General features: G+C 37.0%; 1 protein-coding gene across 4 annotated transcripts in view; it reads right to left on the bottom strand.

Moving 5' to 3' along the window:
• Positions 1-16965, bottom strand: part of SUCLG2 (succinate-CoA ligase GDP-forming subunit beta) — a 306029-nt gene that overhangs the window by 143972 nt on the left and 145092 nt on the right. For all 4 annotated transcript variants that reach the window (XM_082638974.1, XM_082638972.1, XM_082638971.1 and 1 more), the window contains exons 8-9: positions 10250-10411; positions 7513-7655 (exon numbers count right to left, since the gene is read on the bottom strand). In XM_082638974.1, coding sequence (XP_082495100.1) covers positions 7513-7655; positions 10250-10411 — 305 coding nt within the window. The remainder of the gene's footprint in view (positions 1-7512; positions 7656-10249; positions 10412-16965) is intronic.

Below are 16965 nucleotides of genomic sequence, written 5' to 3'. Positions count from 1 at the left end.
ATAAAATTTTATATAGACCAATTCAAAGACAAGAGACAGGATGGAAAAAAAAGAGTGACAACATATATAAAAGAGCCCATTCCCTTGATTTCCAAAACACACACACACACACACACACACACACACACACACACACACACCTGTATTTTAAATCTCTGTGAAAAATAGTGACATAAAAATGGAAAATTGGGCAAAAGATATTAATAGGCAGGTCATAACAGAAGTAATCAAAAATGCTCAATAAAAGAAAAATAATTTACAATGTTACCTCTCATGATAGTAAAGAGTCACAGTAATGATGGTCAGGATGTAGGAAAACTTATTTGATGAAAACCCTCTATGTTCCTTCAACTAGTATTGAAATAATTTGGCAGTAAGTGTAAAAAACTTAACCTCTGCATACATTTTTACACTCATGCTTCTCAACGTTCATCTTATGTAAATAATCTGACCTGTTTGTAAAGTTATGAAAACAAGGAGGTCCACAGGAGCATTATTTTTAGTCGGAAACACCCTGAATACCAAATAACAGAGGACTGGTTAAGTAAACATATATCTATAAAAGTGAATACTATTTAGCCACTGAGGATGTTGTAGAGTACTGCAAAAAGACAGGCAAAAGGTACATACAAAGTGAAAAAAGCATACTATATAATAGTGTCAGTTATATTGATACTAGTTTTGTCAAAAATGCTATACTATATTATTCATTAAAAAGTCTATGTACATGTAATTTAATGTATTTTTGTACTTTTCTGTTTTACATTTCCCTAATTTAATAATTAGGGGAAAAGGGATGCTGCTTAATAAAATACCCTAAAACAAAGACAGAACACTATGTAGAAAGCCACTGTGAGTCAAGCCAATTTCTTCAGCAAGCCCATATGGACATGTTGCTCATTTAGGAATGAGACACTCACTCCTAATTCTCTGACAGTGGGTGGGGGCAGCATGGAGGGAAGAAGAAAGAGGATTCAGTGTCTTCAATCTCCTGAACCCACTGGTGCTCATCCCACCAGACTACAGTTCACCTCTGCAGAGCAGAAGAATCAGAGGTCTTCACAGTTCAAAGGTTTTTAACCTTGTTCTCCAGAATAATTTTACTAAGTTCACTCTCCACATCCAGTGATTCCTCTACCAGCCAATTTGGATTCTAAAACAATACCTCAAAAATAATAATAGTAAAACTGCCTTGATCACTCTACCATGATAAGATGATTCTTAAGATTCAGAGATGCTTGACATTAATCCTGGTCATTATTTGATCAACTTGTTAGGAAATACACTATTTTCTAATTGCTGAGTTCAACTACTTGTTTTCTCAATGCAATAACATTAAGAAGAAAAAAAATCCTAACTCTTGTAATAAGTATATATTATTTCCAACCTATATGATATTATAATTTGATTAGTGGTCCATTTCTCTTTAACAATCTACAAAGGCCTCTCCATACAGGACTCATAGTGAATTACTGAGCATGCTGGGACTAATCATAAAATTTGCTAAAATATCCCAAAGTCTGTTAAATTCTTTAAATCACTTACCACAAAACAAAGTAAGGCGTATTAAAATCTGAATTTTGAGAAGCAGAGCAAAGCATACAACTATTATTTTTTATTTATTTCTGAGACTATGTCAGCAAGGAGCATGAAAAGAGATTTAGAGTGTTCCATTAGAGATGCTTTGAAAATGCGGTAGCTATCAGACATACTGATCATGTGTGAGATACGGAAGAGCCAATACTGTAAGAGCCAGGGCCTGGCTCTTACAGTATTGGCAAGTAAGTTGGGCATAGAGAGCCTGACAGTCTTGGAAATTTGGGATAAATGGACATCAGGAAAAGAAATGCAAAATCAGCATTTATGAATTCATGACAGTAGGAAAACCACTGTGAAAAGAAATGAGCCCAGGGAGGATGGTTTTCCACTCTCCAGTGTATGCACAGTGGTTACCCTAAATGAGAGGCTATCCTAAGGGGAAGGGGAAACCAAATGACAGGTTACAAATCGAGAAGTACAAAAACATTTTTATTCTTTTCAGAGTAGGCTATCAGGTTGATGATCACCATAAAGAATGGCTGCTTTTCGACTCTATATGAAAGTAAAATTTGTTTTCAAACTGGCCTGTAAGAATGGAGATGCAGGATAATCATCTCAAAAATATCGCTCATATTTAAAATATATTGGACATTATATTTGAAAATGAATCCCTAAAGAGTTCTATTAACCCCCAAAATAAATATACCCTTGCAGATAAGGCATTTCAGCAAATACATGTGGCATGTAATAAAACAAGTTTTTCTTCATGCCTCTGATATAAGCATGTATATAAGAGAAAAAGAGGATACTGTTGTTTTTAAATATAGATAATCAACAATACATGAGGCATTTAGTATGTATTAATTCTAAAACATTTATTACAACTTAAGGCCTTTGCATAAACCCTTTACCAAAAATACAGCGTGCAGTTTTATGTCCCTGGCCTCAAATTCTAAAGACTTTTCAAGCACTTACCACAGAGCTAAAACAGCTGGCCTCTCCTCAAAATTATACCAAATTATATTTTGTGGTTCTCCCAAACATGAATTTAATCCTCCCTTTATTAAACTGTGTTTTCTTGGTTGTCTGAAGGGAGAATCACTGCAAGCTACTGAATTGCTTACACATTTCATCAATTTCAAAATAACCCAGGCAGTAACACTGGTGACAATGAATTGTTTCAGACAGCTCCCATTTCTGTAGACGACCATTTATTCCCCAACTGTTTCAGTAATTCTAAATCTAAGCCTTCAAAATGATAATCAAAATGAACACTCAAAAAAAAAAAAAAACCAACACAAACTAAAGTTTTCATCATGGTTTAGAAAGGTTTGCCAAGTACTTCCACATATATCTTAGGTGATAATAATACAGTGCTTTGGGGTATTATTTTCAGGTCTACTTTATACATGAGGTGACAGAAGTTGAAAGAGTATATTCAAGTAGCTAATAAATACATGAGGGAAAGGCATTAAACCACAATAAGATACTACCTCACACCTACCAGAATGACTAAAATGTTGATGAGGGTGTGGAGAAATTGGACTTCCCACACACGCCTATGAGAATGTAAATTGCCACATCTAGAGAACTGTTTGGCAGTACCGATTTAAGCTGAGTATATGCATGCCCTATTACCCAGAAATTTTAGTTCCAAGTATCAAAAATATGCTCCAAACGACATGTATGAGAATGTTCACAGCAACATTATTCATAATAGTCAAACATAAGAATCACACAAATGTCTATCAATAGAAGATGACAGAAAAGTTCTTGCAGAGTCATACAATAGAATACTATACAGCAGTAATGATAAGTGGACCACTGCTACATAAAATATGAGTGAATCTGAGAAATAAAAGTCAAGTGAAGAATGGCAAATACAAAAGTGTATACAATGTATGATTCCATTTGTATTATGCTCAAAACCAGGCAAAACAAATCTTTGATATTAGAAGTTAGGAGACTGTTACCTTTGGGAAGAAAGAAGGGTAGGGGGAGGATAGTGGGGAGGCTTAAGGGGCTATTGGGATGGTGACTGTCTTAGTCCATTCAGGCTGCTATAAAAAACTACCATGGACTGAGTGGTTTAAACAACAAACATTTATTTCTCACAATTCTGGAGGCTGGCAAGTCCAAGATCAAGGCACCAGCAGATTCAGTGGCCACTTACTGGTATACAGGTGGCCAACTTCCAGCTATGTCCTCACACAGTGGAAGAGGTGGGAGAGCTCTCTGGGGTCTCTTTTATAAGGGCACTAATCCCATTCATGAGGGCTCTACCCTCATGATCTAATTCCCTCCCAAAGGCTCTACCTCCTCATACCATCACATTGTGGGGTAGGATTTCAACACATAAATTATGAGAAAATACAAGCATTCAGGCCATGATGCTGGCCAGGTCCTATTTCTTGATGTGGTCAGAGGTTCCACGGGTATGTTCACTTTGTCATAATTCATCGAACTATATACTTAAGATTTGTATAGTGTCCTCCATGTCAGTTATACTTTTAATAAAAGTTTATTAAATTTTTAGATGGTACTGTCATGTGAAATTATTGCCCCTTTAAATTGGAAATGTGTGTATCTCAATTCATGCAATAAAGTAACACTCTGAGGTAATAAGTACTGTTATTATCTCCATTTTATAAAAGAGGAAACCAAGACACAAAAAAGTTAAATGACATGCCCAAGGTCCCACAGCCAATACATGTTAGAGACAGGACTGCAACTCAGGCTGCGTGGCACCAGAGCCCCACCAAGAATCCCTTCCTTCTTAAACGAGTATTTGGTGCTTATACAGCACATTTCTTGCTAGACATTTAAAGGGCTTTGAAAATTTGACTCTAAGTTGGATCTAAACCAAGAAGCACAGTCAAATCAAATGAAGTGACTTCACTAATGCCAATCATATGCTACTGCTTTTCAAAATCAGGCCTCCAGAGGGCGACAAATTTGCTTAACTTCGGACAATACAGTCGAGGTTACTGTTGAGATTCATATCAACCATCTTTTTCTTTAATTCATTTATGCAAGATGTTTTACATACTCCAGATGTTGTTGCACTCATTTTCTACACCTTTGGAATTCTAAACTTAAAATTAGAAACAAAAGCCAAAGCACCAATCAGGAAAACAAAAACGTAAGGCTAACGTTCTTGATAGTGTTTCTCCTTTAAATGTGTTCAAATTCTTTATAGATTACCACAAAATCCTACTCCTACTTTTTATTTTATATCAATTTTACTCCCTGTGATCTTAGGAACACTAATGTTTAGAATCCTGGAAGTTAAAATGATGAGGGTGAGATCATATCTATTCTACCACCAGCAGAACAAACTCTATTTGTTCTTGCAGAGTCATACAATAGAATACTATCCAGCAATAATGATGTGGACCACTGCTACATAAATATGAGTGAATCTGAGAAATGAAACAAACCTTTCTCTCATCTCAAGCCCAGCTGGCAAATAAGAGAATTATAAAATATTTAATGATACACTTCATGGGAATCCAGTTTAGAAAGCTATCTAGTAAACACTCTTGTTTTAGACAGTTTGGCAAAGAAACTTCACTTCATATATATTACAAATAAGGAACAGATCAGTTATAAAGGTATGTGTGTTAGGTCCCAATGAAAATCAGCATTTGGGCTAATAGTCAAGTGAAAGAAACACAAGTCTCAGCTCCATGGCTGACATTAGGAGTGGAAACATATGCCAATCCATAATATTTTTCTTGAATGCTGATGCCTATTACTTGATCGATAGAATTAGCTTGTACATATAACAAACAAGTAGTTGTTAGTATCAGTTGATTTAAGTTTAACAACAACAGGCCTTTTGTAATTTTGAGTTTCAGTGTATTCAACTGACTAATCCTTATATCTAACAAGAAAATCAATACCTTTGAAATAATCAGCTTTGGGCACTGGGAAATCTCTACTTCTGGGCAAATGGATGGGGTTCTACTTGAAATAATTACTACCAGAAGTATAACCAGTTTCCTTGCAAGATGAAATCAATTCATCTATACTATTTTTTAGCCTCTGTTCTCTCAAATCTGTGACACAGTTCCAGGACTGAAAATACCCATTACATTTCTATGCTTTTTAACTGGCTTTGAAATTTCAAGATTTGGAAAATGTACTGTGAGATGAGCCAAGCATGCATTTTCCTGATATAGCATGAGAAAAATAAAATAACTCCCACATACCTTTATCTATACAAGATGACAGTCAAATCTCAAAAAAGTTTAAATACTCTAAGCATTTGAAAATATTCTATAGGGTAAAGTCAACGTTTTTGAAGAGATTTTTTTTTCAAAAACAAAAACAAAAAAAGCTCTCCAAGTGATTTTTCATTCCCTTCCTGTACTTTTATGAAATTAAAATTCAGGATCAGCCCCTAAGAAAAGATATTCCAAAGAAAATACAATGATTGCCCTGTTAGATTTAATCCTTTGATGGTTCTCTTTAATTCTCAGCACTGAGTTTCACTAAATGTACAGTATTTCATTACAGTTCCCTGTCCTCTGGGTACTTTGTAGTTCAAGCAGTTTAAAGAGCTGTGTATTATGTCCATGGTATTTACAGATTTCAATCGGTTTGAAAATCTCTGGGATAAAAATTATTCTTCCCTTAGAAAGGAGTAGGAAGGAGGGATAAATGAATTAATAAATGATTACAGAGCCTCTGATAATATTCCTACTTAACCAATGAAAACGAGGTGCTTCTGTAAACAGAAAAGTCAACTGCAGACACTTCACGGCTGGGTGACTTTGGACTTCAGTGACTTTGCTATTCCTGAACAACCCTGGAGCAATGAAGATAGGTTGCTAATAATGTTTAACAATTTTATGTGTGTGTATGTGAATCAGAAGGAAAAGACAACAAAAACATAAGGTTACCAACTAAGTCATAATGAAAACAGACAAGCATACTACTAATCTAAGACAAAACTGCATGCACATGAGACCCAAAATGCCAGTCTATTTATGAGTGGGAAGCTTCCATATTAAGTTCAGACAACATTTCTTTAAAAAGAATCTGATTTTGTTTTCACTCATGATTTTCTTAGTGATGGTTCAGATTTCCCATGTCTTCAGATATGTCAGCAACCAAGAGAATGTGTCACATATTAACAATATTAAGATAATGATTCTCAAATAAAGTTTACAATCATATGGTTGTGCTATATACATTACCCCAAAGAATTGTGAAGAGAATTAAATGACATATATCAGATATTCAAAAAATATTAGTCTTTTCAATATAATAATATCCACCTAAATCATGTTATCATAGACAACTGAATACCTACAATGGAAACAAACCATACTGGTATTTAAACTAATTAAATATTTACTGAATACCTTCTATGCACCTAGCATGAGTATGATAGCTACATTCTAGTTAAGAAGATGCCCATGAAACAACGTTATATGCTACTTAGAGCATATCTTATGAACTGTAACATCTGTAATTGTCAGAGATGAAAATTGAAAAGCATATAGAAGGAGGTGGGGTCATTATTTTCCAGTAATATATGATATTATAAGCCTGTAACTTTCTTCTGTCTTAATCTTATAATATCTTCAGCATCTTTATGAAAGGAATCTGAGACTCAGTCCTCTCTAAGTCACATAAGCGTAGAACTAATCGCTTCAGTGTGAAGGACCCAAAAAATATTTCATGCCAACCAGTGTTTCATTATTTACTTTTTAAAAAAATTTCCTTCTACCTCCCAGAACTTTGTATCACATACCCTGAAATAAAATCCTAGGGGCACTTATAAGCTTTTCACCCAGATGATTTAAACCATTATGCATTCCAATGGGATATAAGGCAGGATTTGCAATTGGGGCTGCAAAGTACATGGGTTGGCTTATTAACCCATAGCAGCAGGAACAAGGTAGATCTTGAAGGTGAGAAATCATTACACCATGCAATCTCCCCTACAAAGAGAGAAGTTACCTTAGGATCAGCTGTGAGTAATTTGAATGCTTGATATACTTGAGATTCCTTTACACCACCACCAAGATCCAAGAAGTTGGCTGGCTTCCCACCATTCAGGAAAATGATGTCACAGGTAGCCATGGCGAGTCCAGCACCATTCACTGTGAAATGCAAATGGCACACAAGACAGGATAAATTTAACAACATGAAAGGGTGCATAAATTTTGTCCCTCCCCCATATTGCTAAAAGAGAACCCTGACTTTACTAGGCCAATTTCCACCCTGCTTGGAATTCTATTCAACCAGATAAATTCATAGACTTTAAGAATAATCAGGACTGTCGGGCTTCCCTGGTGGCGCAGTGGTTAAGAGTCCGCCTGCCGATGCAGGTGACACGGGTTCGTGCCCCGGTCTGGGAAGATCCCACATGCCGTGGAGCGGCTGGGCCCATGAGCCATGGCCGCTGAGCCTGTGCGTCTGGAGCCTGTGCTCTGCAACGGGAGAGGCCCACATACCGCAAAAAAAAAAAAAAAAAAAAAAGAAGAAGAATCATGGGCCTCCCTGGTGGCGCAGTGGTTGAGAGTCCGCCTGCTGATGCAGGGGATACGGGTTCGTGCCCCGGTCTGGGAGGATCCCATATGCCGCGGAGCGGCTGGGCCCGTGAGCCATGGCCGCTGGGCCTGCGCATCCGGAGCCTGTGCTCCGCAACGGGAGAGGCCACAACAGTGAGAGGCCCGCATACCGCAAAAAAAAAAAGAAAAAAAAAAAAAAAAAAGAAGAAGAATCAGGAAACGTGCATACAAAGAATAAACAAAAAAGACCTGGGAATGGGAAGAAGGATTTATTGAGAAGTTAAATCAATCTGGGAAACACAAAGAAGGGAAGAGCTTAAGTAAGTAATAAATTTGGACTATAAGTAGAGGAAGGAGTTTTAGGTTCTGGAAAGTACAGATTTTAAAAGTACGGAGTTTAAGAGAACTGGGAAAGAGAGGAAAAAGGATGTGAAAAGCTGCTAGAGCTTATGAATTACATTCTTTTTAATATTCTTTAAGAGATTTGAGTAAAGAATGTGATTCTTTCAATTTTTTGCTTGTTGAGAATATGCTCCTTTAAATGTGGCATCCCTCTGGGGTTGAACCACAGGGATCCCAACTTCAATAGGACTCCACACTTTTTTACACTTAGCGCAACCATGCATGTTTAAGCGTTCTCTGAGAAACTTAGAAAGCAAATGAACAAATTACAGCATCAAAACAATATTCCTAACCCCTGTTCCTGTTTCAAATTAATACAAGAAATGTTCACTAGCAACCTGATCATTAAAACTAGAACCAAAATGTTGCCAACATCCTAGTAGCTTTTTTTAAGAAACCAAAGGAAGAGTTTTAACATAAAAATTCTTATTTTCCAGAGCGAAGTTTTACTGATCAACTGCACTTCCATTGCTTCTTAAGTTTAATTATAGGAAATTGCTTTCCTTAAGTTAGAAAGTGCCAAAAAAGTGCTGAACACAGCAGAAACTCTCCAGGTAAAGTACCTTTCACTTTTTCTGACCTCTGAATTCCTCAGGTAAGCCTATAAACTGTGACTAATTTAATTAAGTCTGGGACAACTAAAATAAAAATCATTTATATATGATCTTAAAACAATGTGAAATGTGTTAATTGTAGCTTATGAGACTGCTACCTTGGCCAAATCATGCACACTCCTATAGAGGCTACAAAGAATATGTATTTAATTTGCTCTAAACACACCATTATATCTTTCCCCTTTCTAAACGCCTACAAATATTGAGAGCATATTAACTTATCAAGATCAGAATGATGTGAGTGATCTGGTACATTAGAGTTTCTGCTCCAAAACAAAGCAAGAGCCTTTGGTATCACTTGTAATTGGGTGTCATTTTCTATTGTATTGAACAGCAAACTACTGGATGAGGTCTGTTCAGTTCTAAATATAATGATACTGCTGGTTTAATGAGCTACAAATCTTTTTTATTTTAATTCCATTGAGATTAAGACCTCGGTTTCAAGTGCAATGAATTGCTTCCACCAGAAAAGGAGAAGTGTATAAATCTCAGTACCATATACTATGGACAATGCAGAAATTGTATTGCCTCTATAGACCCATCTTTATCTCTGCTAATAAGCCAATTTTACAAATTTAGATTACTATGATAAAATCAACTGTCTTATTAATAAACTGACATAATGGAGTAAGCATTTTATCATTTGGTTTTCACAGCACCTGAAACTTTAGTATAATGATTAAAGTATTCATTCTCTTCTACTTCCTCTAAGAAAGCAATTTATCTTAAACCCAAATTTCAGAATAATTCCTAGCATATTAACACTGACTAGAGTAGCAGAAGTTCTGACCTTTACTAATCAAAGTTTAACTGAAATACTTTAATGTTGTGGTCCTCAACTGGGGTGATCGTGCTTACCAAAAGGTAATGTCTGGAGACATTTCTGGTTGTCACAACTGGTGACAATGCAGCACAGGAAAGCGCCCCACAGTCAAGAATTATCCAACCCAAAATGTTCATAGTGCCAGAAGTGAGAAACCCTGCTTTAAACTGGTGACCACCAGCCAAAATGAACTTTGGGAAGAAATTTTGGGTTGTTTCTTAAGAGTTTTTGGCTACAAAAATCTCATGTTTACCTGCTTTTGGGAAATAACATTTCAGAAACCAAGGGGCCCTAAATTCTGCAAAAATCCACAAATCATTCTTTTGATATAACTGCTTTCTTACCAAAGCAGGCAATGTTCCCGTCCAGTCCTATGTATTTTAGATCATATTTGGCAGCTTCATTTTCAATGGGTTCATTCTCTGATTTGTCATCCATAGCAAATATGTCCTTTTGTCGGAATTCTGCATTGTCATCAAAGTTTATCTTGGCATCAAAACAGACAACTAATAAAGAAAAAAGAAAGATACCTAAATATCTCCTAAGGATCTATAAATTAAGTTCTTCAGGCTGACAAGTGCAGGTGAAAGAAAGTCAAAAATTGTCATTTTTTCTCATGCTTCAGGCAGGAGAAGCTGTTATGGCTTTCTCGACCTTTAAACTTTAAGGCTACAAAGACAAATATGACATGGTCCCTGCTTTCAAGGGACTTACATCCTAATAAAAAGCATAATGATTTATATGTTGGTTTCTATAAAATAACAATGTAAGTTACCATTACTCATTAAAAGCTACAGACTGGCATAGCTACATACAGATTTGATTTGCAATTTTTATTACAGTTCTTATTTTTAGTATTTAACCTTTCACTTCAATGCAAGGAGATACTAGACAATAACGCTTAACGCTGTCCCCCTATGTCCTTCTTTTGATGTTGCAAAGTGAAGTTTTTATTTAATCAGTATCCTCACTAATATGTCTAGAAGATATAGTGGAAAGAACACCAGGCCAGAATCAATAGATTTTTAAAATTATTTGATCCTTAACTAAATCTGTAACTTTGATAAAAATAACCTACTTTCTTTCTGGACCTCAGTTTTCTTATTTGAAAAATGGAAACAACAACCCCTAGACTGCTGATACACTTACTCTGGGGTCTGCTAAAACTAGACCATCATCTTGATGTAAGCAGGACCATCTTATAACTCTTGTGATTCAAGATACAAAACATTAAGAGACCAAGACTAGTCAGTTACAATGGAATGCTGCCAGGCATTAATTAGCACCACTGTCTCCACGCACTGGTGCTGGCAGAAATCTCTAACTCTTTTTACTGGCTAGGAGCCCTGGACACAGTGAAACTCACTCAGCGACAGGGAGAGACCACAGAGTTTTCCTTGATTTACAGATCTTCCACATGTACAATCAGGTAGCGACTGCAGTGGGGACGGGTGGTGTGTTTGGTGTCTTGGATCTGATCTCTTTTATTACATCCCTTAGAGTAGAAAGTAATTATCTATGATGACATTCCATCATAACCTTCCTTTATCCTGCTTGGGATATCGACAGGCAGGGATCTCTGACCATGAATTTAGATATTACCCGTTCTCCTCCAGCATTGCTGATAGGCACCTAACTCTTGACAGGGAAAGAACCACCTTCATATATTTCACTCTAAAGTAATGACCATGGTCTGTTAGTCCCATTTGATTCCTATGAAAAGAAAATATCATTATATTGTAGCATCCTGGAGTTAAAGACCCCAGGTAGAGGTTTTTTCCAAGGGTCTCTCTACCACAATAATTGAGCCCTTTGGTACAAATCTGTGCAGAATTGTCATATTAACATCTAAGAATTCTCAGCATAAGTAAAAGTCCAAACCACAAATTACTTAAAGTAGCACTGACTGACAAGGGAGAATCTTAAATGGAATTTAATGTCTGCCTGAGTCCTTTGTGTTGCCACAAAATGTCCAACCCCTTTACCCACACACTGTGAATATACAGAGCAAATATGAGTAATTACTTTCCAGAATACTGAAATCTTAAAGATGGACTCCTACATTACCAAAGGAATTGGCCAATGTTCTCTGCTTGCTACAGTAGCACTTTCTCAGCAATTAATGACTGGCATAAAAATCGACAGGAAAGCAACATCATTGTTGGCTTTCCATTCGGTTTACAAATATATATTAATTAATTTATTAGTAATTTTAGCTCCTCCATTACTCATTGGCAAGATTACTTGAAACTTGAAACCAACATGTTCAGAATGAATGGGCAAATGCTATCAAATTGACTTCCTAAGTGAAGAGTTTCAAATAAAAAAATTCTTGGTCAAGATTAATAAACCAGTAAATCAAAATAGGTCCAGGCTGATCTTTGCCCCTTACAAAAACTACAGTTACAAGCTACTTGAGAGAGAGCGTAATTAATGGATATGTACGCAAAGCGCAGAAGGCAGTCCCAGCTAAATGCCTGCAAAGCCAGATTTTCAAAAGACTCTTTTTCTCGTGATATGATTTGTATGCCAAGTACAGAAATGAGTTCACTATTTGGGGACCACCTTGAGAGAACTTTAGAGTTAACCTAGGACCTAAAGATGGTGACTGTGGGATGACAGGGTTATCTATAGGTAGGAAAAAAGGTGTATCTACTATGGTCCCTTGCCAACTGTTCTCCCTCTGTAGAGAAAATTAAACAACATAATTAGGTCAATGTATGTATGTCCAAGTGCTTTTAGAAATTAAAAACACTACATAAATAGGAAGTAAGTAAGGCAACTTTAAGGAGTAATGAAAAATATCCAAAACTAAATTGCCACCATTAATGCCTAAATCTTTTTTGGGGAGGGTGGCGCTGGAGGGGGGATAAAGCATTTTAAGGAGGTACATGGATTCTGTTAGACACGTATTTGTTAAACCTGCTCAATATTTTTAAAATGGCCCCAAACATACAAAGTGCTTTCCTGCCTTAAAATCTCAGTTCATAATGTTACATCATCTGAAAGTTTTCCCTTGAACTTGACCATTTAATGCAGACCCTGGCATCAAAAACACCTGGGTATGAATTATAACTCTCACACTTCCTAACCAGGGGTCCATCATCTCTCTTAAGCCCAGTGGCCTTGTCGGTCAAATGGGGACCAGAGTATTTTCTACTGCACTGTATTGAAGGAAGGGGAGGATGCATGCAAAGCACTGAGCCTCACTGACAGCTGCCACTCACTGGTTATTTTTATTATTACCAATGCCATCCTCTACATGCACAGTGCTTTCTTAGGGCTTCAGAAATACGATAGGTCCTTATGGCCCAGGCTACAGGATTCTCTTCCCTTCCTATTACTAAAAATGACCTGTACTTTGTCCCATTCCCTTATAATCCTAGAATTCTGTTTAGAGTACATCTAAACTAATGCCTACTGGAGTTTACACATGTACAGGTTACTTATGGTTTTCAATAAAAATACGATCTTCTGAATACATCAGAATTTTCCCACAGGAAGGATTTTAATGGTTGGCATTTCAGGCTTTGGAACTGACAGAGAAGGAGATTTTGCCTAAAGGATGATGATGAAAGAGATGACTTTGGTGATCCTTGAATCACACCACACCATTGCATAAGGCCAGGGAGGCTACAGATGTGTCTAAAACAGCCCCAAGTGAGACTCTAAGTCAGGCAGTGGCAGAGTACAGCCCTTAGGCCAGCTCACTGCCTGCTTTTGTAAATGCGGTTTTACTGGAATTCAGTCACAACCATTCATTTACACACCTCTATGGTTGCTGTCCCAAAACAACAGCAGAGATGAGTGGCTGCAATAGAGACTTAAATGGCCCCCAAACCCCAAAATATTTACTATCTGGCCCTTTACAGAAAATGGTTGCCAATCCCAGCTAAGCCACAGTTCTCATCACATTTGTATCCTACTTTAACAACTGAAAAACTAGTCACAGGTATCATATTTATATGAGTGAAGGAGAAACTTAGGAAAGTTCATCATACTAGTGTGAAAACAAAAAAGTGTAACAAACGAAATAAACCAAAACTTTCAGCTTGCACAGAAGGAGTAGATCAATCCCTGAATACCGATTGACTCTTATATGCTAATTTCCCCCTGCAAGACCCCTCCAAGTACACTTTCATAACTGGTGGGTTAAAAATGGATTGTCTAATTCAAAAAGAGTCACATACCACAATGTTCACTGCAGCACTATTTACAATAGCCAGGACATGGAAGCAACCTAAGTGTCCACCGACAGATGAATGGATAAAGAAGATGTGGCATATATATATACAATGGAATATTATTCGGCCATAAAAAGAAACGAAATTGAGTTATTTGTAGTGAGGTGGATGGACCTAGAGACTGTCATACAGAGTGAAGTCAGTCAGAAAGAGAAAAACAAACACTGTATGCTAATACATATATATGGAATTAAAAAAAATGGTTTTGATGATCCTAGGGGCAGGACAGGAATACAGACACAGACATAGAGAATGGACTTGAGGACACAGGAAGGGGGAAGGGTAAGCTGGAACAAAGTGAGAGAGCAGCACTGACATATATACACTACCACATGTGAAATGGATGGCTAGTGGGAAGCAGCTGCATAGCACAGGGAGATCACCTCGGTGCTTTGTGACCACCTAGAGGGGTGGGATAGGGAGGGTGGGAGGGAGACGCAAGAGGGAGGGAATATGGGATATATGTATACGTATAGCTGATTCACTTTGTTATAAAGCAGGAACTAACACACCATTGTAAAGCAATTATACTCCAATAAAGATGTTTAAAAAAAAATGGATTGGCTATGTCAACAATAGCACAATAAACTTCCTTGCTCAGACCTTGGCTTTTTCATTTAGTAAGACAATAAACTATGGAAAATGTATTTTTGGAGGTGCTGAGCTTGGTTCAGATATTAAACTTTTCAATGTCACATTAATGAAACCTCAATTCTATAGAAAATTCAACTCAAACAAAGGCCATTCTGTGTACAAAGTGGGTGAAAAAACCACACCTATTAATATTTATAAAACAATTTTCACCATCAAAAGCATATTGTTATATGCTTGATAGATTATACAAATGAATTTTCCTTCTGAACAAATATCAAAGAAAGCTGCAGTACTTATACTCATAGGGTGTTTTTGTTGTTTTGTTTAATGGTGTGAGATCCTGTGAACTGCTAATTCAACAACCTCGATGAAGAACTGAGAACGTGACTGGCAGTTAGCGGCCTCTGACCCTACAGTTTTAACAGAAGAATGTGCCATAGAATTAAACAAAAGAAAAATGCATTTCAGAGGGGAGACTCACACATAAAAGAAACAAAAAAACAGCAGGAAATAAGACCTGTCATAATTATTTTGGAAAATAATCTGTCTTCAAGCAATGTACTGAATTCGATTTGTGATAAATAACCATAACGTGATACTGAAATGCGCTTTGCCAAGATGGCTTTAAAACGCTGACACTTCCAAATTAGTCCACTTTCCGTTAAATGTTAATATTCAAAGAGTTGTATATTCTTGAAAACTTTTCTTTAGTTGCTGTGAAAAGAGAAAAATAGACACTAGGCAGGAGGGAGCTTCGGAGGAAGGTAGAGAACTGAGAATGTTCTTGAAAATAGTCTTGTGTATAAAGAGAGAAACACAGAGAAACACCCACCAACAACATGGGCACTTGCTAACACAGAGCAACAGGGTGGTTATTTAGGGAAATTAATCTGAAGAAAGAAAGGAATTTGATGTGCCACTTAACTTTGGATCACCCAGCCTTAATTCTCTTGGAATCTTGGCCAGATAGTTTTAAATTGGGTTTAACTCCTTTAGCTCAGTGAATGGATTTGGGCTCCAACTGATGAAGATGCCTTAGAGCAGGAATTCTTAACCTCAGGACTACTGAAACATTGAGCGAGATCATTTTCTTATGACAGAGACAGCACTGTGCATTGTATAATGTTTAGTGGCATCCCTGGCATCTACCCACTAGAAGCAAGTAGCATCCTGCACCCCAAGTTGTGACAAGCAAAAAAGGATGTTAACTAGATTCACTGTGGTGATCATTTCACTAGATAGACATAGATATAAATCAAATCACTGCACTGTATACTTGAAACCAGTATAATGCTGTATGTCAATTATATTTTAGTAAAAAATTGTGTCGAGACATTGCCAAACAGCCCCTGGGGAACAAAATGCCCACCCTCCCCAATGAGAAACATTGTTTTAAAGATACCAAAGAAACGAGCCTGTGTGCAGGCAGATCTGGCTGACAGTGGGATGAAAAGAAATAAGATATAAAATCTCACAGTGGCTTACAAAATAAGTAAATGAAGATAGGTAAATAATTAAAAAATTTTAAAAGCCTTGCTTTTTACTTGGCTACAGGTTTAATGAATTAAATCTGGCACTGCAATTGGCCAAGCAAGGAAAATAGTTCATTTCTTTCTATTTGTTTGCTTTCATTTCAATAAAAGTTGTCATTCTCATAGACACGTTTTAACTCAATGTCTCTTTTTCCTTTGCGAAACTGCCTTTTTCTCACCATGTGATTCCAGCTCAGTGAATGGTCTAGGTGTGCACATGTGACCCAAGCAGGGCCAATCAGCATCATCTGAAAGGACTGTTACTGTTGCTGGAGGAGAATGACGAAAACTGAGAGCCATCTTGGCTGACAGCTCCAGAGGCGCTGGCTGACAGAGACGCTGAGCTAGAGACAAGCAGCACTGGGCAACCAGAGAATCCCTGATTACCTTCATACCGTAAGCCAGTCTACTCCTTAAACTTCTCTGTAACACAAGTAAAATAAGTACCCACCTCCCCAGGGGACTTTTTAACAAAAACTAGGCTGATGTAGGTTTGTGTCACTAACAACCATTATAATCCTAACTAGTAGTCACTAAACTACATTACAGTCAGTAGTGCCAACTTATATTGTTTGAATCAGACTATAAATCACATTGGAAAAAAATCATTCTTGGGGTGTACCAAAAATTCCCCACTGGTGACCTAGCAGCATAGATGTTATCAAGGCCAATGCTATGCTTTCTACCGTG

Source organism: Mesoplodon mirus (assembly GCF_964341445.2).
Source record: "Mesoplodon mirus genome assembly, chromosome: 12".
In the NCBI taxonomy this organism is placed as follows: Eukaryota; Metazoa; Chordata; class Mammalia; order Artiodactyla; family Ziphiidae; genus Mesoplodon; species Mesoplodon mirus.
The sequence above is the reverse complement of the archived record's forward strand: the minus strand, read 5'-3'. Positions and strand labels throughout refer to the sequence as shown.